Here is a 24,636-nt window from a genome sequence, read left to right on the forward strand (position 1 = left end):
AATTGAAACAACAGGCCGTCACTATGCTATAAAAAAAATCATGAAGTGCTTGTGTACATGTGAAAGAGAGTGCTGTTTAATTACTACTAAACCACTAGTGCTTTTCCCTCAGTTTGTTCACCTTTTGTCGGGCGACAACCTTATGTCAGGAGCCGCCACAGGGGAACTTAAGGAGTAAGAGACTAAAGAAAGACTAAAGACACGCTACATGGTCTCTGATAAAGTTTTATAGAGGCTTTAGAAGTGGACATTCAAAAACATTTTTTCCTTTCTTTTTTTTCCTGATAAGTCGTGCCCCTCATTATATGCTCCTGTCCAACAAGGTCCGACTTTTACCTAATCCCAAATACCATCATAGTCACAAGAGCATCTATTGCATAAATACAAAGCAACAACACAAGTGATGTCCATTAAACTGTTTGACTAGAAAGGGACACACACTAAAACACCAGGGAGGCCTGAAGAACAGTACTGTGATCCATGGCAAGAGAAACAGAAAAGAGGGTCTAGCTCACAGCAAATGTCCCACAAACCTGGGTTAATGATCACTTTGGTTTAAATTAAGTCTTTTAAACAATGTACACCCATCACACAAGACAGTTTAAAACCAGCCATCAGCAAAAAAAAAAAAAAAAGAACAAAATGGAACACATCAAACAAAACAAGTCAGACGTGTTGGCCACATTTTTCAAAAGTTCTTTTGAAAATGTGAACCATTCAGGTTATTATGAAATAGATTTCAAAATACACTTTTAGGTTCCTCAAATGTTGAAAGGAGTAATATGTGTTTGTGTTGTCAAAAACTGATTTCTTTTTTAAAATACATAATATGTTGTTATAAAGCCAAGGTTTCTTCATACTTCAATGCACTCTATTAAACCTGTTTTGGTGTTTCAGGCAAATGTTTTTATGCATTTATTTACACCGGACCAAACTATTGGCCAGACAAATGCAAATACAGAGTACAAAATGCAAACAAACAAATAAAACAGACAAGCTTTACAGAGTGCGCAGAAGTACTGCAAAACATTCTCTTTTCATTGGCTGTAGGCGTAAAGAAACTGCCACTTTTTTTTGACAACAGAAGCTACACAATACACATGTGGGTCTGGGGTGGACAGAAATTCAACAGACATCACAAAGAAACAGTTACCATGGTGATTTACAAGAAATAACAGGACCTGCAGGAAATGTGCGAATGACTACAGACGAGAGTGAGGCTCTGAGACTGAACGGACACTAGTGTTGTACAGAGCCAAAGATTCCTTACCCCCCCTTCCCCCCCTTCCTCTTCAAAGTAAAAGCACCAAATTTTAGCATCCACATGAGGTACTTGATAGACATAAACTCAGGTAAACTCTAACAGATGCTCACAAACATGTTTCTGTCCTTACAGCAGGTAGGCATCTGTAAAAATTCTTCAGTAAGTACAAGAACAAAATCACACACGCGGCACACATACATCCATAAAAAGAAAAAAGAAGAAATAATTTCCTTTTTCTCTGAAAACCTCACAAAAAAACCAAAGTACAGGATCAAACATGGATGACTGAAGCTCGACCCAGAAGGACTCTGACTTTGGGGCGAATAGGGGCTTGTCCCCTTTGAAAACATGATAAATTAATTTAATGCGTGATGTTATATAATAAATGTGATTTGTCATAAATGTGCAGTGTTTTATTAAGTCCATATTCTTAGCCATCTCTGCTCAGCTTCTCAGCTGTGTGTGAAGGCTCAAAGATGTCGTGTTCACTTCAGTTATCGTCCCCCTCTAGAAAAGCCAATTATGTTTTGACCAGAAAATGATATAAAATAATTGAAAATGTGCTTTGTAACTGTCCATTATAAACCAGTATAAAGGTTTTGCCATTTTGCTTTTGCTTAAAATGCTGGTATAATTTCTAAACCTCTTTTTAACAGCCACATGCATTACATTTATGGGTAAAGATTTCACGTTGGGGGGGAAAAAGAAAGAGACACAGAAAACTCTAGAAAGTTTGTTAGCATTCATAAACTAGAATCCTTTATTATCAGCCCAGCCCATATCCTGCTCTGCAGCAAAGAAGAGGTTTTGACAGTCTCTGGGTTTTCCTTCTTTTAATTTAGGATGCTATGTAAGTTGTGTGTGTCTCTTTGAGTGTGTGCCCATATGTGTGTTTGGTGTGTGTGTGTATGTAGGTGTGTGTGTGTGTAGGTGTGTGTGTGTAGGTGTGTGTGTGTCTGTAGAGAAAGAGAGGCAGGCTTTTCTCTGTCTTTTTTGTTGTTGTGAAGAGGGTAGATGGACTCCTCCTCTTCACTCATCCTCATCGTCATCGTCATCCTCCCCATCTGAAAGGGCGGGGCAAGGGCGGAGCTGGCGATAGCCGTCCAACCACTTCTCCAGCATCTGGGTGACGAGCGGGTGGTTGCGGCGCCGAGAGCTCTTCTGAAGCGCCACCAGAACGCCCCCCTCTGTCACGCAGCAGTCCAGCCACCCACGCATCAGACGCTCCTGTTGCTCCTCATTCCCCATCTGCCTCACACACACACACACACACACACACACACACACACACACACACACACACACACACACACACACACACACACACACACGCATATAGGTTAGGCACACACACCGACCAATAAGGACACATAATTAACGCTTCAACTATATTAGGAATTCTGGGGTTTGGGGTCAAATTCAACCCATTTACATAAAACTGTCAACAAGTGCTTCGAAACACTGCAAGCTTTGAGCTGGTTTAGGCAAGTTAACTAACAGCATACCAAGCTGCAGAGCAGAAAAGTGACATGGCAGAGGTGTAGGCATGAGGTGCACTTCGGCTCTGCTTCTGCGCCAAGCCAGTCTACTTCACAGGTCCCGATTGAAGACTTGTTCCAATTAACAAACCAGGTGGTAGACACAAAAAAACTGGGAGGAACTTTCTTATAGCTATGCTTTCAATCTCGGTCGGAGTTAGCACACACACACACGCACACTCTTACACTCATACCCATCAGGCTCAGACACATCAAGTATGTGGGCGTTCTGTCATGGCCTCTTACCTCTTGGGCTGACAGGAAGTGGATGTGAAGGAGCTTCCTCTCGCTGTCAACCAGAGGCAGGAAGGTGACAGTCACATCGTCATCCGTGTTGAGGTTGGCGCCCGCGCCTCGATTGTCATAGCCGTCTCCATTTTCCATGGCAACAAGTGCAGAAAAGTGCCCGCGCGTGTAACCCAGGGCGATGGGGCTCTTCCAGCAAAAGCCCTGCTCCCACAGCAGAGGCAGATACACTCCTACACACGCCAAGAGGGACAGGGCGGGGTGGGGTCGAGAGGGGAGAGCAAGGCACGCAAGTTTATTTACACAGCACAATTTATACACAGTGGAAATTCAAAGTGCTTTTGCAAAAAAATAAGAGTGAAAAAAAAATGGTGAAGTGCAGAAAAATAAAAGAGTGAATTAAATCAGTTAAAAGAGGAATAGGAACCAAAGGGGGGAAACATAAGCTGTCAGGGAGAAAGACGGAGAGAAAGAGAGAGAAAAAAAAACACAGGATTGTGAATGTGCAATCTATCCCCCCCCACCAAGTTTCTCTTCTCTGCTCCACTCTTCTCCTTTTTAAACTAGCTTCCTCTCTCTTCTCAATCCATCTCCCACTCCAGAATGCATCTCTCTCCCTCACAAACATACGCTATTGATTTCTTCACCATTAGTGAGGCATTAATCTGGGCTATGCTTGTTACTGTAGTCCTTCACACAAGCCCCACCCCATCCAAGACTCAAATCAGAAACAGACGAAAAAGAGAGAGAGACAGGCACACACGCGCACACACACACACACACACACACACACACACACACACACACACACACACACACACACACACACACACACACACACACACACACACCTTTGCCCATACCTCCCTGTTTTGGTATGTAATGGCAAACACATGTTCAAACATTGAATTCACCAGGAGGTCTTCTCAAAAGCATACTTCGCTTACACATGCTACATGCATGTGGATGAAAATGCACACCAAATTTGAGATTCCGATGACTTTTTGTCAAAAAAAAACAAAACTCTTCTAGCATCTCATTTAGTTCAAGTAACTATAGCCCTGCGTTGACTAGTTTGTGCTCAGTTCAACATGTCCAAGAGCCATCATATGTCCATTCATTCATCCGTCCAACATGTGTTGACAGAGTGATTGAAGTCACTGGAGCAGTGGATTAGAATCTGGTATGATATCTCGTCTCATGATACTGTTGTAAAGCTTAACAACTAGTTAAACATGATTCAACCTGACTAAAGGTATACCTTCACCTGACAGTGACCCGTTTAAGAAGAGAAATGTCTCACAAACGATTAAAAGCAAACATAAATCCACTTTATCTGAGCACAACAACACTCACAGGGCTAGATGTGTGGTCCTGTGCACGTAGGGAGAATACTGATGTGGTAAGTCCACCCGTTCACCTCGGGAATGAGCACCTTTGTGCGTGCTTTATTATGGAGACTCACCCTGGAAACGCGTGTAGCCGAGCGTTTCTCCACGGAAACTCTTGTAGTACTTCACGCCGTAGACTATAATGGGCCTGCGGAGAATGTGTGCTAGGACGAATATGTGGGTCTGCTCTAGACTCGCCCCAGGCTGCAGGTCACACAGAGAGGGAGAGGGGGGGGGGGGGGGGGGGGGGGGGGAGAGTAAGAGAAAGAGGGGATGGGAGAATGAGAGAGAAGGGGGGGGGGAGAGAGACAGGAAGGAGGAGAGAGAGAGAGAAAGACAGAGACAGGGAGAGAGAAAGGAGGGAGGGAGAGAGAAAAGAGAGAGACAGGAAGAGACGAGGGAGGGGAGAGAGAGAGAAAGATAAAAAGAGAGGAGATGGGAGGGAGGGGGAGAAAGACAGAGAGAGAGGGGATGGGAGGGAGGGGGGAGAGAGAGAGAGAAAGACAGGGAAAGAGGAGGGAGGGAGAGAGAGAGAGGGAAAGATCGAGGGAGAGGGGGGGGGAGAGAGAGCACAAAAATTAGTCGAAGGAGGACATTTGACCATATTCATATAACGTGTATGTTTTGTATGCCTTGCTCTATCCACTGTAGCTTTGGACTGTTTCTATGTGAAGAGCACAGTGCACCTTCTGTGTGCTTCATTGTGGGCTTAAATTGTGGCCAATAGTTCAGTGTTTCTGCCTAAGTCGGGGAAAACGCCCTGACAGACCTTTACTGATGTACAACACATACATGGCACTCCTCTGGGCTGGTACACACATTATTGGGTTGTACATAATTCATGGCCTGACATGGTCAGCAATTTGTAAAACACATTTGCCACCCTCCATTACACTCGAATGCTGTACTGCCCTTGCGTTATAATAGTAGTGTGTGTGTGAGTGTGTATAATAACTGTGTGTGTTTACTGTATACTGTATGTGTGTGTGTGTGTGTGTGTTTGTGTGTGCATGTCGGGGGTGTGTGTGTGTGTGTGTGTGTGTGTGTGTGTGTGTGTGTTAACTGTATACGTGTTTGTGCTTGTGTGTGTGTGTGTGTGGAGTGGGGGCTGTATAGAGTATGTATACCTGACTGGCCAGTGAGAGGATGAAAGCCCAGTCCTCCTGCCACTGCTCCTCCCTCAGTGAGAAGTGAAGGCCAAAGCTCTGAGAGTACCACGACTCCCACTCCTTCCACCGGGTGTAGAACCTGAACAGCAGCACACATGAGAGGGAGCCATTAGCCTATTAGTCTATCAGTAAGATCACTGTTGTTGTTGCTGTCTATGAATCTATACACATGAGAAGGAGCCATTAGTCTATTAGCATGATCACTGTTGTTGTTGTTGTTGTCTAGGAAACTATACACACAAGCAGGCATGGTATGACAAATAAAGAATTGTTGTCTTGTCAACACAGCTTTGAAATTGAGAGAGAACGAGAAAGAGAGGCAGGGTGGGCAGGAATTAACGTAATGTTTCAACAAACACGATCAAGATCAACGAATCAGTAACACATAAGGAGGAAATCGTTCAATTACAAAGCTTTATTGACGCGACAAGAATTCTTCATTACCTACTGGCAGTGTCTTATTTATTCAGTACTGGGACACCTGCTATGATTTTTATGATGTGAGCTTCACGGCTACACAACCTCAGGGACAGAATGGCCCCGAACACTAGGCAGAAAATGAACAGGGGGAAATGTGGTCATGCTAGTTTGGGAATAACTGGAATATCTGCTGGAGATGAGCATAGCAGTATTTGTAAATTATGCAGTAAATCAAGTTTGGGTTCACTGGTCATGTAGGCCTAAATAAGTTTTACTCATAACCATGTTTGGAAAAACTCTTGACGATAAAGTAAATACTAAATACTTAAAGCAGCAATAAGAAGTTCTGTTCCAAAACTAGCAAGCTAACTACCTAAAAGGCATGCGAACCTTGCAAACGACACAAACTAACTGGTGTCTTTTGGCAGTATAGCTGGCAATGTAATGCTTTGAAAGCTTTTCTTCCATTTTTGCAGGGTGTTCCAGATCGGAACACAGATCTACATAGGGCATATCCTGGATGGTTAGTGGGAAAGACACATGTGTTTATTTGTCTTTCGCATGACCATATGCTATCAAAATTAATTTGAGTATGGTACCAAAACTAGTTGCCTATAAAACCATACCTCAAAAAGTGTCAAATCGTTAAATAGTGTTACTTGAAAATGTTTCAAAGAACACAAAACTAAAAGTTGCTCATCTGAATCATAAGCTATATTTGTGTTTTACGTGGCTACTGGGAAAGTATAACCATTTAAATAGAAAACAATTACACATAATTGTAGAAAATAACCCCTAACGCTAATCCTTATAAGAGAAAGCGTAAAATAATTACACTTTACACAAAGCTACCAGACAGGTCAGTGTGCAATTCAGTATACAACCTGCTAAAAATCACAGAGAGAGACAAAGGAAGACAGACAGATTGACACAGACAGGCAGACAGACGGGCAGACTGAGATCGACCAACTGTGCAAGTGAATGTGTCCTCACCAGTGCGAGCAGTCGTGCAAGCTGTCATGTAGTGTCTTGCGCAGCACCGAGTCTTTGTCGTAGATGCCCCAGGTGGCTTGCAGCACGGAGTCCAGCAGGCAGTCCCCCGCCGTGCGGTTCCACAGCGCATACAGCCGGCTGTCCAATCGCGTGCCCAGCTCGATGGACCAGTTAATGATGGGCGACTCCTCCTCCAATTCTGCATCAGGACCGGCGGGCACAGACACCAAAGGGGGAGACGCACAGAGACACCACATCAGAAGTCTGAACAACTCAATTGAATTGAATTCAATCAGTCAGTGCCATAATTCAATTACATTTCCATTCTATATATTTGTATAGTGCCATTTACAACTGACATGGTCTCAAGATGCTTCACAGAGCCAAATAATGCTTTTAGCAAAGCGGACTAACATCACCAACCCGCACTCCCCCCCCACCCCCACCATGAAGGTGTGATGCAGTGCATGGAGTGGTTGGGAATTGCATGAGGACAGCAGCAGCAGCAAGTCCAGCTGGCACGGCATGAGAAGAGTAAGTACCCAATGGGGCCACGTCCACACTAAAAAACGCTTTGAAGTGGGAGCCTACAGAGAGGACTAGTATCAGTGCAAACAGGTCAGTAGAGGCTGACAAGACAAGTGTTTAGGGGGCCAGGGGATGTGCAAGAGAAATCTTCGGGGCTAGACCATCAACATGGAGCTGAGGAGACTCATCAGGCACAATTAGAGGATCCCATTTAGATAACAACATAATGAGCTCCGTCTGAGGGGAGCGTTTAAGTGCGAGATGGAGGCTGAGGGAGCAATTCATTGCAAAAGGACAGGACTGTTGTTGTTTCCTTCTTCTCACCTCTCTGCACATCCCGGTCCAACACCTCATCAAACAGCTTCTCCTGGATAGTGGGGGGAAGGTCTTCAATGTCTGCCCAGACAGAGGAGAGAGAGAGAGACAGGGGGGGAAGGCAGAGAGAGAGAGAGAGAGAGAGAGAGAGAGAGAGAAAAAAAGAAAAAAAGAAAGAGGCATAAACACAGCAGAAAGAAATCTAGCAGGGTACAGTACTGCACACCAAAACCCCAGACATATTGAAGACTGGTGCTCTGGGCCAAGGAAAAGAATTCCAAACAGCCCTCTTAAATCCTCTCTCTAAGCCTTGGACAGTTGAAAGCAGTGGTTGTAATCAAGCCTCTTGGGCCCCAGAATTCATCAGGATTCTTCCATGTAGGATTGCTTCATGACAAACATGCATAACTCTGAGGAAAACCTGCATTGTCTGCCATCCTTTGGGTTTTGGGTCTGTGTTCAGATCACCAGACAAGATCCAGACACACACACACAAACACACACACACACACACACACACACACACACACACACACACACATACACACACACACACACAAGAATGCCAAATCTCTGAGCCACACTGGCAGGAAATCAAAAAAATGTGTAAGCTGAAATACTTAACATTGCAGAAATCTTGCCGACTTGTTTACAACCTATGACTCAGTAAAACCTTCACACACACAGTGCTCCTCCCTCTCAGTTGATTGTAGATAGATTAATACGGAGAAAGACTGATGTTTGTAAACAAGCAATAATGTTGTCACACTATGTCTGAACACACTTTCATGACGAGCACAAGGGGCTACATAAACTGAGCTTTGAATGAGTGAAGTGACAAGCTCCAGAGATGAGGGACCAAGAGAGAGGGAGTGTGTGTGTGTGTGTGTGTGTGTGTGTGTGTGTGTGTGTGTGTGTGTGTGCGTGTGAGAGAATGGGGCTGTTCCAGGCTGACCTGCTGGTAGTGTGAAGGTGATGAGGTCCGTGAGGAAGTAGCAGGGGAAGTCGCCCTTGCGCTGGTGCAAAGAGGCCGCCACCTCCCTACGGATCTGCTCCGTCAGCTCAGGACACACCATGGCCGGGATGCACTTCACCGCCTGCTGAGACACCTGGACACACACACACACACACATGTAAATGGACAGGTACAGAAAGGGAGGGGCAAATGCCAACATATGGACAAGAGTGAATGCAGTGAAGCTTGTTGTCATGACCAGACATGTCTGTTCATGGACTCCAATTTCAATGGTGATCCTAAGTTACAGGTCACCATTCAAGTGCACTACTGTCTTAGTCTTAGGAAGACGTTTTTTTAAAGTATGGACGAACAGTGAAGAAAAAAAAAAAGAGAGTTTAATTTCTGATTCTGCCCAGGTAATGTTGAAACTAATCCCAACTCTCTGTGACTCCAAAAAGTAAAGGGATGGATAACTTAGGCTATCTGAAGAGTACAGGTTAGCTTACACCATTTGCAAACCTATGTGCTGCAAAATCTCTCAACATCAAATAACAAAAACAGAAATTCCTGTGGTGACAGCTAGCTACAGTTCTGCTTCTTTATCAGTGAATTGGAAATTAGATAAACCTTGTGTCTTGTGCTTGTGATTTATACATCTGAATGTGTGGAAACCCCATGCGTTGAACACACATCTGAACTACATTTCCCATCTGCCATTGCGGTTGTCCTCTCACCTCTGTGAGGAGGACAGCCAGCATGTCCTGCCTCTGGAAGCGGATGGCCAAGTGCACAAGTGTGAAGCCAGCGTCAAAGGCGGATGGCCGGTTCAGCAGCCGTACCTCATCTGCGGTTAGTTGACGAGCGATGTCTCCACCCGAAGACTTGTAGGCCTCTACCGCCGCCAGGTCCCCTTCCACAACTCCTGACAAGCAAAGAGCAGCTTGGGTCAAGTGACGTGTATGTGGACGTGTGCCATGACAAGTACACAGACCATGTATTCTTCAAAGCTTGCTTAGTGCTTGGTATAAAAGTTGACACCTTTAGCCAAAGTGACTTAAAATAAAAAATGTCACTTCTAAGGGGGTCACTTTCATTCCAGGGACCAAACATCCATGTCACACAGACCAAGGGCGTCAGTTTGTTTTTAGAAGTGGTGGGGACAATAACCATAAGCTTGAGTGCGGTTTGAAAAGTGCTGGGTACCCTTATGTAAGCTATTCAGCCATTCAACGTTGCATTACAATATGCTCTACAGTGTATTGTCAGGTGTTGAAAATCCCATTCGAACAATAAAAGATCGTGTTTTGGCTTGTTTTGCAAAACGGTGGTGGGAACACCAGGGTATTGGCTCGGGATATGTAATACTAATACACATAGGACAAAGAACAGAATTGGCAACTTAACACTTCTCCTGACAACACAGTTTGCCAGACAATCAATGTCAGACTGTAAAGGGTGTATGAAATGAAACGAGGTACTGAGTATCAACCAGCGGCGTAACACTGACTTGACTTCCCCCTTACCTTCGTAACGTCAGAAGCAATGATAATGCAATTCTGCGAGACGCAGGCGAATGTACTTATGATGTAAAATACACATTAAGGGTTGCTACAATATGTTGTCATGAAAACACCAATGAACACAGTATTTCATCGATCAAACGGATTTTGGAGAAACAGTGTAAAATGAGCAGTAGACAACACATGGGGAAACATTAATACAACTTCTTCAGGGGGTCATCAAACATTATTGTGAATTACGAACATTTACATGGATTTATTGGAACAGCCGCTCGACAGTAGCCTGGTGACACCAGCCTACGTATTTCCGCCTGAATTGATTTCAAGCTCATACTCAGTCTGGCCCAACCCCATTGACAATCGTCTCCAGAACTCAAAATTTTGTAGGACCAATCAGCGAACAGTTCAGAGCTGTGACGCAAAACTCGCCTTGGAGGAAAAGACACGAAAAGCTATCGGAAAAGTTGTCTCAACTCTCGAGAACATCAGAAAATTAAAAGGAGAACAAGAGTATTTTCTTGTAAGTTTTATGATTGGAAAGGACGTCGTAGCTCTTCTCCCAACTGGCTTTGGGAAGAGTTTAATCTACCGAATGCTTACTAAACGTTGCTGATTGGTTAAGGGAACTCCAATGATTTTAAACCTCAAGATAAGCACCCGCCCATCTCGGAAACCAAAATGCATTGGGTTGGCCCAGACTGAAAGACGGAATGAAATGGAGTCACAGGCTGGTAATGGCCAGGCTAGCTCGACAGCGCCTGCTGCAACAAAACAAACTTCCTCCAACAATATCTTATTCTTTCAACGACATTGAAGCAAAAAAATACATTTGAAGTAGCATTAGGCGTATTATAAAACGTAACATGCATGACGTTCAGAATGGCATTCTACGGTAAGAAACAATAGCAGAGCCATGCACACCTCGCCAAAGGCTGATGTAACCAAGTGGTTATCCACAATCTGAGCTTTTGCTATTTGTTGCACTTATGACTGCTGAGAGATCGCTGCTTGAAAAGCAGGACGTGAACTATAGGAGTTGACAGTATATCAGACAGTAAACACTATGTGATTAGCCTACCCTGGTGGGCAGGGATGCACCGATACCGATACCAGTATCGGGTCGATACTACGTTAAAATACTCGTACTCGTTTTAAATTACCGATACCAAAAACCGATACCCAGTGTTGCGTCTTAACGCGTGTGTTTTCTTCTCCTCTACCGTCTATGCCTGCCAGGTGTGAGAGCGCCGAGTTGCATAGAGGCCGAGAGCGGTATTGCAGACAGATACGTTGAGGTTGAACTTGCAGTTTAAATCAATTCAATAACAGCTTGGATACGATGTGTGGAGGTGGCTTGCGTAAGCTAACGGTTTCGCTAGAGATTTTGAACTTAACACGTACGACCTCCAGTAAAGGTAAGTGCTATCTTCGGCTATTTTATGTTTTGCAGTTAACTTAGAACTGCTGTTACATAGGCAAAGTGTAGGGGCTAGCCTACTGTCTTTAGCGACGCTGCGCCTAAAACATATTATTGCCATTTGCTACGGTTGATTGACGGGGACGGGAATGTATTTGTTTTCTCCTCTTTTACCCGGACGCATTTAGGTCTCGAAAGGAGGACATGTGAGGGTAAAAGAGGACGTCTGCCTTGTCTTGTGTTTCAGGAATCTTGTTGACTTGCTAGTTTGTCATAAACACCCGCTAGCAAGTAGCCGCTAGCAAGACATCCCGTTAGCGATGTTAACAAGGTTGTTTTAACACTCTTGGACATTGATGCTAGTATTACGTGTTTTTTTTTTTTTTTCCGCCTGATGCTAAGTGCTCTTGCGTTAACTTATTTGCAATGTTATTGTGATAGGTATGTTGGCTAGGTTGCAAACAACTTCCCTAACACAGTCAATTATCAGCAAGTGTCAATTTGGCTGCAAGAACGTAGCCCAGTTCATTGTCAACATTAAACTAGTAAGAAATCGCTATACCGTTGTGCTGCCTTAACGGCGATTTGGACTCATTTTAAGATAAATTATGACAGGAGTAAGGCACAGTGTAAGATCTTCACTGTTACAGTGACGAGGTGCGGAAAGGAAAGTACTTCGTTTGACACAAGCAATTTGATTAAACATCTGAAGACGCACCATAGTGCTAAGCACACAAAGTTCACAGTGGCGCAAGAGACCAAAGCAACCAATCTTTACTGACGTCTTTCAAAAGAAAAAAATGCGCACGCACACAGACAGAGAGAGAGAGAGAGAAGGGGAGGAAGAGAGTTGTTGATCCTTTTCTAACTGAACTGTGCTCATGTTCTTATTCAGGATAGTTCTGTTCACTTTTTGTTAAGCAGACTGTGTTGTTAACTTTGCAGCAAATTAAATTGCCATCTGTCTATATTTACATTTAGTCTAATGTGATGATATTGACTCTTTTTTTTTTGTTTAAACCAGAAAGCTCTGTTTATTTTTGGCTTGGGATAGCCTTCTGTTAATGTTGTACTATAGGCTTGACATAACCTGCAGAAGATAAAATAAAAACTTTCATGGAAACCAAATCTTGGAAGTATCGGTATCGGTACTCGGTATCGGCAAGTACACAAATAAAAATACTCGTACTCGTATCGGTTTGTAAAAAAGTGATATCGGTGCATCCCTACTGGTGGGCCTAATTTCCGTTGGGCTGGGGGTCAGAGACGTAGCGTTCTCCTGAACACTCTTCGCCACAAATCCAAATGAAGATCATTTTGGCAGTTTTGCCACCCTCCTGCTCGTTGCGTTCATACCGCTTCCTACAGCCACTTTTGTGTTTGAAGGGCATGGGGGAGCCTATTTATCGCTTACTCAACACGCAATGCAACACAACACAGGGTGGGAAACAATCGCAACAATTGTGGGTGGGCTATAGAATCTTTGACAAAAAATAACCCAGACTTCCTTGCGATTTTTCGATGGCAATATAACTTAATAAAAACGAGACTTGTTTCATTCAGCAAAAGGCAAATGAGGCTAAATTAATTATTTGCTGTTGTCAAGACTGACTATTGTTAAAATGGTTATTGGGCAAGTGATAGCTCATAAGTAAGGGATAATGTATAGAACGCAGGTCATTGTCGGGAAAATAAGCCCCGACAGGGCGAACAGCACCCCGACGCGAAGCGAAGGGGTGTTGATTCACCGTGAAGGGGCTTATTTTCCCGACAATGACCGGCGTTCTATACATTATCCCGCTTATTATACGGCTAAAACTAAAAAAATTACTTTACACAGTGTGTCTTTTACAATGTATTTGTTTTTGTTACTATAGCCTACGTAGTGAGGTTAAAAAGCAGAGAAATAGTTCGCCAAAGACGTTGAACTTCAAAGACAGTTGAACATTCTGTAGAACACAGCTGCTCAACCGTCCGCTGAAACTCCCTTGATAAGTTACCGTACTACTTGCGGAGTGCTACGAAAGATGTGAATCAGAGGCAAAAAGGCCACTTTCCTTGACAGCGGTCATTAACTGCATAGCAACGGTCAGTTATCGGAAAATAGTTGACCGCAGAACGTTGGGAAGCCCCATTCAAGTGAATGGAGCATTCTACAGCATTAAGAAGAGCCGTGTAATAATTATGAATAATTTTCACCGTAATTGAGAAATGTTTGCGAATTGATGGGAGTGGATCATACGCAAGATTTAGAATGGGCGATTGCGGTTGAGTATGTGGGGATTTTTTCGGTCGCAATTGGTTTGCACATTTTTAAGAGTGGTGGGGACAAAATTCAAATCATGAATAGTAGTGGGGACATGTACCCCCGTCCCCCCCGTAACTGACGCCTATGACACAGAAACAGACACAGACACACACACACACACACACACACATACAGGCTCTACATCAGCCTCTGTTACAGAACAAAGCAAAGGGATGTGACTCACCAAACCTGAAACAAAACACTGACAGCTTCCAGCAGCAGCTCTAGCACAGAACCGCAAACGGCAAACACAGGTGTCTACAGTGTTCCACAGTAACATGGCTCTGAAAGGCTCCAGTGCTGCTCTCTACCGTTCTGGAAGTGCTTTCTGCACAGCTTAATGTCTCACTGTAATACTGCCCGTCATTGTTCCACCACCACAGCAAGGCACAATGGCCTGCATTTACAAAAACTCCAGAAATGTGGAGACAAAAACAAAAGAGGGTTGTGTTTGTGAGTTTGAGTGTGTGAGTATGTGTCTGTGTATCTGCGTGTGTTTTTGTGAGAAGGTCTAGATGAGGATTTCTTTGCTCTCCATCTCAGAGCAAGGGATTTTGTGTATATGTGTGTGTATGTAAATGTGTGTGTGTATATTTGTGTGTGTGTGTGTATATGTGTGTGTGTGTGTGTGTATATGTGTGTGTGTGTGTGTGTGAGTGTGTGTGTGTGTGTGTATATGTGTGTGTGTGTGTGTGTGTGTGTGTGTAGTCAGGCCTGATGTGTGAGGACTTATGCCAAACTCAGTCTGGATTTCTCCTTCTTACCCGCAAAGCCGGGCTAAAAGCTAAAGCTGACTGACTGACTGACTGCCTGCCCTCTCCAGCTGCTTCCCAGCTCTCAAAGGCAGAAACCCACACAGCCCCACAGAGCTATTATTTTAAAGTAGAAAGGACTAAAGCACTGACTACGGAACTATTCACACACAACTCCATTCATTTAGGTTACAACCTAGTCTAGTGGCATTTGCTAGTCGCAATCTGCTTTGCAGGACATCTTCAACAAAGGACATTATATTTTTCCATAAATGGTCCTAAAACTAGAACTCCTTTGTAAAGTTGGCTTTGATCTGACAAAGGGCATGTGATGGTTTACTTATTGTATCTCATAGACTCAGAAAGAGTTCACCTCAACTCTCCCACCTGTGTGTGTATGTGTGTGTGTGTGTGTGTGTGTGTGTGTGTGTGTGTGTGTGTGTGTAAGGTCAGGTCAACTCTCTCACCTGCCTTTGTGTAGCTGTACTGACAACCGATGGGCTTTCCACAGACAAAAAGCTGCCCAGTCGAGTGTGGCTGTAACCTGCCTATAATACAGAGCCTCGTCAGAGTTGTGTTCTCAAGCTAGGATCACAAGCTAGCATCTTAAGCTAGCATCACAAGCTAGTTCACCACTATGCCCTGCCAAGGGACAATGGATGAAAACTAGCTAACCTAGCTAATTCCAGTGCATTTGCATTTTTTTGGGAAATGTTTATCAATGTGCACTGTCCCTTCACAAATAAACGCATAAAACAAACAAACTGGTAAAAAGCACTGACTGGGAATGGCAAACCAGATGCCGTAAAAGTAAACTTGCCAGAACTTTTCTGTGTGTGTAATTTCACACACAGTTAGGATACAGATGTGGATAACACATGGACGTGGACATGAGGGATATCAAACAGCCATTTGTTGAAACCTCTGGCATAGAAGATGAATGTCTAGTCAGGAAAAGCAAGCTGGACTGAGGTACACCAATAAACACACCTCCTTTGCTGTAAGGAAAGCAGGCTGGACTGAGGTACACCCATAACCGCATTAAGAATGACCTATACACTACACCACTGAAAAGCTGATGCAGTCGGTCCAGCCCCACCTCCCAGGATAAGCCTTCGTTTGGGTGAAAGTACCCCCCCCCCCCCAAAAAAAACAAACAAACAAACAAACAAACAAACAAAAATCCCACAGGATCTTGTACAGAAGCTACTTTCATATGTTGAGCTATGGAACACATGCAGTTAGTTTACCCCCATTAATCAGTGCTCCTGCGGCCGTGCTTAAGAGTGCACCTCCATTCTGTTTACTACGGGTGGACCAAAGCAACATTCATCTTTTATGACAGAGGTTTCAACAAATGGCTCATCAGAGAGAAAATGTAGGAAGCCCATGTGCAGACCTCATTCCTCCAGGGAAAATGCTCTGGGTTGCCACAATACACACAATACACACACACACACATGCACGCACACACACACATACATACAAACCCATACAGAGATCCTCTGTGCCTTTGCAGTAAGTGGTGAGGTGAGGTCATAGCTCCGTTAATGTAAACATAGATGGCAAATAGTTAGCAGGCTTGGGAGCTCTTAAGTAAAATCAGATCAGGGAATCTGGGCTGCTTCTTTGGTTCTCTACTCAAACTCTCAACAGAAAGACGGCACCTCCCTCCCTTCCCTCCCTTCCCTCCCTTCCCTCTCTTTTTCTTTTTCTCTCTCTCTCACTCTCTCTCCCTCTCTCTCTCTCTCTGTGTCTGCCTCTCTGGGCAGAGTGAAAAGAGTTCCAAGTGGAGCAGAACTCACAGTGCTTTGCAGCATGTTCTACTGCAGCAGACATCTCTGTTTGTGTGTGTGTGTGTGTGTGTGTGTGTGTGTGTGTGTGTGTGTGTCCGTCCCCTTAGTGACAGTGAGCAGTAGAGAGATAGATTAAACAGGATTACTCAGCAGTCACCTCCACTTACAAAAGATGAAGTGTCTGGATGTCTCCACGAGTGTGTGCGTGTTTGTGTGTGTATGTGTTCATGAACAAGAAATTACACATCAAAGACGTGGGCAAGCCTTCTAACGTTCCGTCGAAATAGACAGACACAAGTGGACAAACTCATAGGTTACATACACATTGGTCTGGCATGCTTGTTTATTTCCATCTTGTACACGAGACTGTTATTTTTATCTACATGCTTCCTCGGCCGAGGCCCCAATATATACTAGGGCTACTCGTGAAGGACAGCAATATGTGTGTATGTTCATGTTGGGCTCAAGTCCTTTAGGACTGCTGTGCTCTTTGCTAGTTCCATACAGATATAGAACGCTAAATCTGTCAATGTTCATGTCTGTGCATAATAAGTTGAAGGCCATTAACCGTGTGTGTGACCAACCAGTCACCTCAAAATCACTGAGACCAAAGTCATGATATGGTATGAACCACAGCCTTGAGGTTGAGGTTGAGCTTAGTTGTTGTTTGCCAATAAAATAAATAAGTCTATTGAAAAACATAATTTGGAGCCCTGAAAGTATGTGGTCACCGGAAGAAGTGAGAAGTTGATATAAACAATCTCTTAGCTATTAATTCTAACATCTAACCTATTAAATGTCTCAAAACACTTTTAGTTTTTTTCATAACACTGAAGTATCTGCCCAGGGACACATCAGCTTTAACCCACTTATACTTATTGTGTGATGTGTGTCTGCTGTTGCACTCCTGTTGGCTGTTTGGTTACTGTGTGTGTGTGTGTGTGTGTGTGTGTGTGTGTGTGTGTGTGAGAGACTTGCATAAACAGATCCTCACCCAAACAAACACCCTGACAAACACATAAAAACTCCACTGGCAAAGCCAACACTGACAAAGTATCTCAGTGTTCATTTGGAGTCAGTGACAAACACAAACATGTGAGATTAGCACAAAATCTAGTCTGCAGACAGAGGTGTGTGTTAGCTGTTAAAATAGCTGAGCGTAAAACACTAAAGTGCTAGTCTACCAATCATGGAACAGCGTGGTTAAATCTGCATGTTAAACAAACAGGTAGGACTAAAGTCAAGCCCTTAAGCTTTCTCCACATACCTGCACAGGCGTTGAGAAAGAGCCAGTCAGTTCTCCTCATGCGGTTCCTGATCTGTTTGAGTTTTTTAAAGTCCACTGCCTGCTCCTCTCCCCCGACCCCTCCGCCGGCCGCCAGCTCAATGCGCTGAAACTCCATCGTCCGCAGCTCAGGCTCTAGCGGCCGGCCCGAAGACGGCGGCGAAGCTCTCCTGGTGCCGCCAGTGCCACTGCAGCCCATGCCGACACCTAGCCGGCAACGCTCGCGGTACTGCTCGTTGACGGTGGGCGAAGAGGACGGCGGGCTGAGCGCTGTGATGGTAGTGCCGGAGGGGATGCCGGTAACAATGCCGGCAGTGCCACCACCGGGCTCGCTAGGCTCCGGGGAGCCTCCCGAGGGGGGTGTGAGGTGGTTGGGCCTTGGGTGGTCGCACACAATACAGCGACGGCTCTTGGGCCAGTTCTCGTAGGTACAGGCGGCGCAGACCCATTGCTGGCCGTACTGGGTGGTGTTGATCCGGTTGATCCGGTTGCGGTCATTCCGCTCCTCGCACGGGTCTGGGGTGGGAGTCTGTGGGGGCGTGGTGACGGGTTGGACTGGGGAAGTCCTCTGCTGCTGCTGTTGCTGCTGTTGTTGTTGTTGTTGTTGTTGCTGCTGCTGAGGTTGCTGTTGCTGTTGCTGCTGCGGTGGTGGTGGTGGGATACCAGGCGTGCTGGAGGTCTGAGGAGTCTCACCGGGACTTCTGGACCTGGGCGCGGGAGGAGGGGGTGGAGGAGATGGGGAGTCTCTCTGCTGCTGGTGCCTCTGACACAGGCACTGCGTGCAGCGGATGGCTCGGGGCCAGTTCAGGTAGGTGCACATATGGCATGACCACTTAGTGGTGCTTTCAGGGGCCTCGTCGGCCAGCTGCACCCGGGGTCGGGTGCTCGAGTCCGGGCAGATAAGCAGGCTGGAGCCACCCTTCGTGGAGCCCACGACCGGCGCTGGCGGGTCCCAGGGCGTGTCCAGGGCCGGGGTGATCTTGTAGGGCTCCTCGGTGATGATGGGGCCGCCGGGCCTCTGGGCACGGCACATGGTGCACTTGATGGCGGACGGCCAGTTCTCGTAGGTGCAGTACTCACACGCCCACTTGACGGCCGACTCGCTCATCCTCGCTCTGGCGCACCCCGCAGCTTTCTACCTCCCACCGGCAGGAGGTCACACTGGTGACACACACACGAATACTGTGCATGGTGGGAAACAAAAACAACAAAACAAACATACAATTACACAAGGGGAATTGGCACGGTGGACTACACACGTACCCTATTAAAGCATTATCTGTACAGGGCACAGCTTAATCACTGATGCAGTTGGCCTATCATCCCCACCTTCCAGGACTAGCGTTCAGAGGAAAAGTGGGTAAACCAGTGGGTAAACCAGTCAGTAAACAATGCAGAATCAGCACTGTGGTAACATCCATCAAGTTATTAGATCACATAATAATATCTGGCAGTAACGGCTAATGGAGCATGGCTAACTTGACTTGTACATCAGATTGTAAAAGTGTCTCAGAAGACAATAAAACAAGACCAACTGGAGCCTTATACTCTGCCTGATAGCATACATCAAAATAGCACACAGGCTGATTACTTACTTACGTTCTGTTAAACCACACACACACACACACACACACACACGGACAGCTGAGGCAACGCTAAGAAAATCTGTCTTGTTGCAAGAGATAGCAAGGTTGCTCTGCATCATTTAATCTTAACTACACTCCAAGTATATCAGTCAAGTAAAACGGATCATCTGTCTCTTAAAATGCCATCCGAATCCTTGTTGCAAGAGATAGCAAGGTTGCTCTGCATCATTTAATCTTAACTACACTCCAAGTATATCAGTTCTTAGTCAAGTAAAACGGCTCATCTGTCTCTTAAAATGCCATGCGGATGCTGTTAAAATTCATCATCTGTGACAACTTAGAGAAACACTTAAGGTATGCTGCTCAATTCATTATCAAATTATCCTTACACAACACAACCACTCATCATTGTAAAGTTTTTGTATAAATATTCAGCCATTTACAGAACAAACTGAAGCAGCATGCAGAGGTCATACAGTCATCTGTTCTGGGGTCCTCTGTTACCCAGTGTCAGGATGGGCCCAAATGACTCTGACAAAGACAATGTTTTCACACACACACACACACACACACACACACACACACACACACACACACACACACACACACACACACACACACACACACACACACACACACACACACACACACACACACACACACACACACACACACACACACACACACACACAGTATGGTTCCAAAAACAGCTCTGACTGAAGCCACAGCAGCATGATGACATGATAATTCCTGAAAATGTTTCCAGTTGAATGAACAAAATAAACAAAAACAAAAAACTAACAAACAAAAACACACACTAGAACAAAGGCGAGCAGTATTGACCCGGCACTAATGTGCTTCAAGTCACAGAATGGGAGCCTGTGCGCACAGTGAGAAGGGAGCCAAAATGGACCCAGTTTCTTGCCCAGCAACTCCAGTCACAACTCACCTGAGCACAACATTACAGAGCGTAGTGTAACCCAAAGCCAACACCAGCCGAGGCATGGCCAACATGACCCCCGATGCAAAACAGTTTTCATTTAGTAGCTATGACAACAGAATGTATTGCACACCATTTAGAAGATTCTAATAATTCAAAAGAAAGAGGGATTGAGTGAGTGAGAGAGATACGAAGAAGAAGAAGAAGAAGAAGAAAAAGCAGAAGAAGAAGAAGAAAAGGAGACCAGATCTATACAATGGCTTGGCAGACCGCTATCCAAGAATAAAACCGGGGTTTATACAGAACAAATCAACAATGACATCAAATTATCAACTGCCATATTACTTCTATTCTACTAATTTATATTCAATACTTGCATTTCACCATTGGGTTTGGGGACAAAAGGGAAAGGTGTGTAGACATCAAATGACCCTCAGCTCCCAATCTCTCATTCAGATCTTTCGTGTGCTTGTCAAAATGTATCAAAACAAAGATGACACCTACCCACTGGCTATTACTTTTGGCTGAATCCTTGTTATTTGGTTAATAAGGCTCGCTATTCGCACTAGAGTGGCAACAATTGCGTTAGCATTTCCTAGTCTGTTTGTTCTACACGTATTGTGATCAACTGAAATAGAGTACCCTACTTTAAGTTATCTTGATGTGAAGCTATAGGCTACTCCTGGGGGGACGCGCTAGGGTTGGTTGTGAAACATTCAGACATTATTATGAGATAGCGCATGCTCCGACTAGGGGGGATAAGAATAGGGGTATAGTACTTGCTTGAATTTGTCTATAAACAACTGGCGGGCAATAACTCTTACCTGCTTGCTGCGAGTAAGCTCGTCTTTGCAATCTAAAGATTAGAAAAAAAAGTAAGAATATTATGGATCGATAGTTTCAACGGGTAGAGCACTCTGATCATCAAACTAAAACCTGACTGGCGAACATGAGACTAACGTAACAATTGAGTAGACTGGAAATATGGAATGTATCTAGAGAACGTTTACAAGTAGGCTATGTCAAAACAATTCGGAAGGCGACACAAGCCTCTCTGATATTATGTATCTCCATGTATCACGGTTAACAACAAGTTCCGGTGGTCATCTTGCTGGGGCAGCTTAATCAGCCTACGTTACTTAGGGACATTACATGCAATAAACTTTAGTCGACCCTTTGCTCGAAATTCAACATAACCGCGACAGACAACAACTGCCAACTGCAGATAGCACCGCGAACAAAAATAACAACAACAGGGCGACTGCATATCAGGCGGTTGCGTGAAGAAAGTCCAATGACATGAGGACACCTCGACTTGGGAACAGGCGACAGGTAATCATGCGATCTATCAGCTTAGGTAATGCGTGTCTGCTTCAAGTAAGTTAGCTATTCCTATCGCTGCAGGGTCTCCCCTAATGATCCAAGCGCTTCATTTGTCACTGTTGTAACGTGTTTTTCCTGTTCCGTGTATGAAAACTGCAGACTACGAAACATTTTGCCTAATGTAGCATACAACATGGAAATGTTAACGATGTGGACCGAAGTAGGCTGTGTTGTTGTTTTAAATACCCCGTCGAGACAAGAGATTATCGCTCAATATACATTTACTTGGTATAAATACTGAGCTGGAAGGCAGGCCTTACCTTTTCTTGTGACTACTCTTCTCTTTGCAACCACTAGTCCCTTTGCAGCACCGATATGTTCCTCTGGCCTCTCTCAGTCTTTTCCGAATGCAACCCAATCCGCACCAACCCTCCAGCCCCACACCGAGTTCCCCTACACCCTCATTTCTCTAACAGCACCATATTTACATTTCCTCTGCACTTCCCAGTTGGGCGAGAGCCGTACATTGTAGCCTAAACAGACAGTCTTCAAGGCCGAGTTTCTGTGATTTAAATAATTTTAATCCCCATCTCTGACCGCCTAGCTGTCTAAGTCTAATGGCGGCGATGGGGAAACGGGAAAAGCCAAAATAAACCTACTCCACAGAGACGGGAGGAGGGTTATCACCTGGATTCGCCCACTAAGCTGATTGGGTAATTTTCTGTATACCTCGCATTGACCTATGAGGAACTACCTCTTTCGTTGCCAATGGTTTGAAGGCTTCGTTGCACCAGCCTTTGATGTCGACGAATTATGAAACTGTAGCCCATATTCGCCCTCTTGGCTCACTGTGATAGGCAAAAAGGAAAGGCCAACATAACACGTTTCGAGCCACAATGGCGCTTGTTTCGTGTTGCTAAAGGAATGATGTCATCGCTACCGAAATTTCTACCGCAGCAATATCTGCAGTGACAACAAACAACTGTCAGCGCACTTGGATCTTTTCACTGAACACAATACTAAGTCGAAATGTGTTTGTTTTCTCAAGGCGTTTGAATCTATGTTAATAAGTGTCAGTACCGTTATCAATGCAATCCTAGGGTGGTATGTTTTAGGATATAGTTTAAAAAATCAGCGATGTAAACGCGAGATTTATGGGAATGGCCAAAGCACACGTCTTGTGGTAGGTTGAATTCATTTAAGAATCCTTTAGGGTTTTGGTAGTGGCCTACGGGGTGCAAGCATAGCACAGGTCGTATGAGTAGACATTCCCTTTAAATTAAGCCACCGCGCAAGCACTGCATCGACCAGCTGTTTATTTGTTTACATGCTAGGACCTCGACACTGACGTCACGAACGTTGTAGTTGGCTTTCGCAAAGGCAATGGTTTGGACCGGATTCGGGTAATAGAGCTCATCTTTTTTTCTATTTGGTTAATTCACATATCCTCATGGCTGATAAATGAACCGGTATAAACACTTGGTATTTCACCGTCCTCGGATGGAATGCAGCATTACAACAGCTTACCAATGGCAGGCCTATTAGCTACATTATATACTTGTAGCGGTTCAAGAAAGTTATGCATATAAATTAACTTGCACCAAGAAAGCAATACAAGTTCTATATATCAAATTCAGTGTCAGTGTCTTTTTAAATATTATTTCATAATTGTATTTGATTTTTTTCTATTTTTTACCACAAGTTTTAAATTATTTCACTGTGGATAATGATTATAGTCTACTGTAAAAACATCAAACACCTTGACAGTCTCAAATGTGATTGTTATTTAACAGCTGATCTAATGACAAGCTGGTTTAATGTCCAATTTATAATTACTGGGACACTTGGATTTATGTCAAATTAAAGAAAAACAAGGACTGTGGTCAACACTAGTAATTCTGCATCATAAAAATGATAATGCATTTGAGGCCTTTCTCAAAGGAACTTTCCAATTGGGACAACAATGTAGATACATGTTGTATGATATACCATGGCCCCTTGTCCATTAAAAAACATTAAGAGGCATAGAATGTATAAGAATGCCCTCTTTACGTTTTTTCTCTGGATGGCCATTTGAACTTTGGATGGCAGACTGAAAATACAGATAATTTACCTTCATGTAGTCTCGACCTGATTGCATTATACATTTATTGCGATCTTATGCTGACATTTCAGTATAGCGGCACAGAGAGTGGTGGAGGTACCATCTCTACCTGTGTAATATCAATCATTTGTTCTGAGAACACATTTTCTCCCAGTATTTCCATCTCCTTATTTCAACAGCTGTTTTTCTTCTCTTTTTCTAGTTGCGGATCTCAACAATATAAACATTGTGTGTCTCCCTCTCAACAAGAGGTGAAATCATTGCTTATATGCACACACCAGTTCAGCCACATACTGGTGAAGATCACAATATATTCATGTAATTTCTCTTATACTTATATTTTTCATATATCAAAATGGTGGCATTTAAAATTTGAAAAAAAGGGAAAGGAAATATAGACAAGTGAACAGACCACTCTGGCAATACTGAGGATCATTATTATACTTTTATTACCCTCAAAATGGAAGAATCTGTTCCTTTCTTGGCCACCAGACAGATAGGAGTCCTGTGTGGTGTCTGTGATTAGAGTAACAGTAGCAAGGGTGGGCGGGGGGCGGGGAGTTTTGGGGGCTCCCATATGAACACCAATCCCATTTGCACAGAGATGAACTTCAGGAAGTTAAGTGAGATTCCACCCCACACCTTAACCCCTCTCGGCTACATTCTACATTCATTATAGTTGGTTTGTTTACTCTTAAATCACGTTTTTTTTTAATTATTATTTTACATTTGCTTCCAGTGATCAAATAGAAACCATTTCCATTCTTTGTTAAGTGATTTAAA

General features: G+C 44.2%; 1 protein-coding gene across 3 annotated transcripts; it reads right to left on the minus strand.

Moving 5' to 3' along the window:
• Positions 1–237: 237 nt before the first annotated feature.
• LOC308373006 (ubiquitin thioesterase zranb1-B-like) lies at positions 238–22,352 on the minus strand. Of its 3 annotated transcripts, none has more exons than XM_080848393.1 (11): positions 22,070–22,352; positions 21,251–21,282; positions 17,883–19,082; positions 9,662–9,744; positions 8,820–8,973; positions 7,874–7,945; positions 7,022–7,220; positions 5,567–5,687; positions 4,514–4,643; positions 3,049–3,281; positions 238–2,512 (listed from the first exon to the last, which is right to left on the minus strand). In XM_080848393.1, exons 3-11 carry the CDS (start codon positions 19,006–19,008, stop codon positions 2,294–2,296), a joined length of 2,337 nt encoding a protein of 778 aa, XP_080704519.1. In that variant the 5' UTR covers positions 19,009–19,082; positions 21,251–21,282; positions 22,070–22,352; the 3' UTR covers positions 238–2,293. The 3 variants fall into 3 exon arrangements, with proteins under 3 accessions (XP_080704519.1, XP_080704517.1, XP_080704518.1); XM_080848391.1 differs by having other exon boundaries at positions 9,557–9,744; XM_080848392.1 differs by lacking the exon at positions 21,251–21,282 and having other exon boundaries at positions 9,557–9,744.
• Positions 22,353–24,636: the final 2,284 nt, after the last annotated feature.

This window comes from Sprattus sprattus, assembly GCF_963457725.1.
Source record: "Sprattus sprattus genome assembly, chromosome: 12".
NCBI classification, from domain to species: domain Eukaryota; kingdom Metazoa; phylum Chordata; class Actinopteri; order Clupeiformes; family Clupeidae; genus Sprattus; species Sprattus sprattus.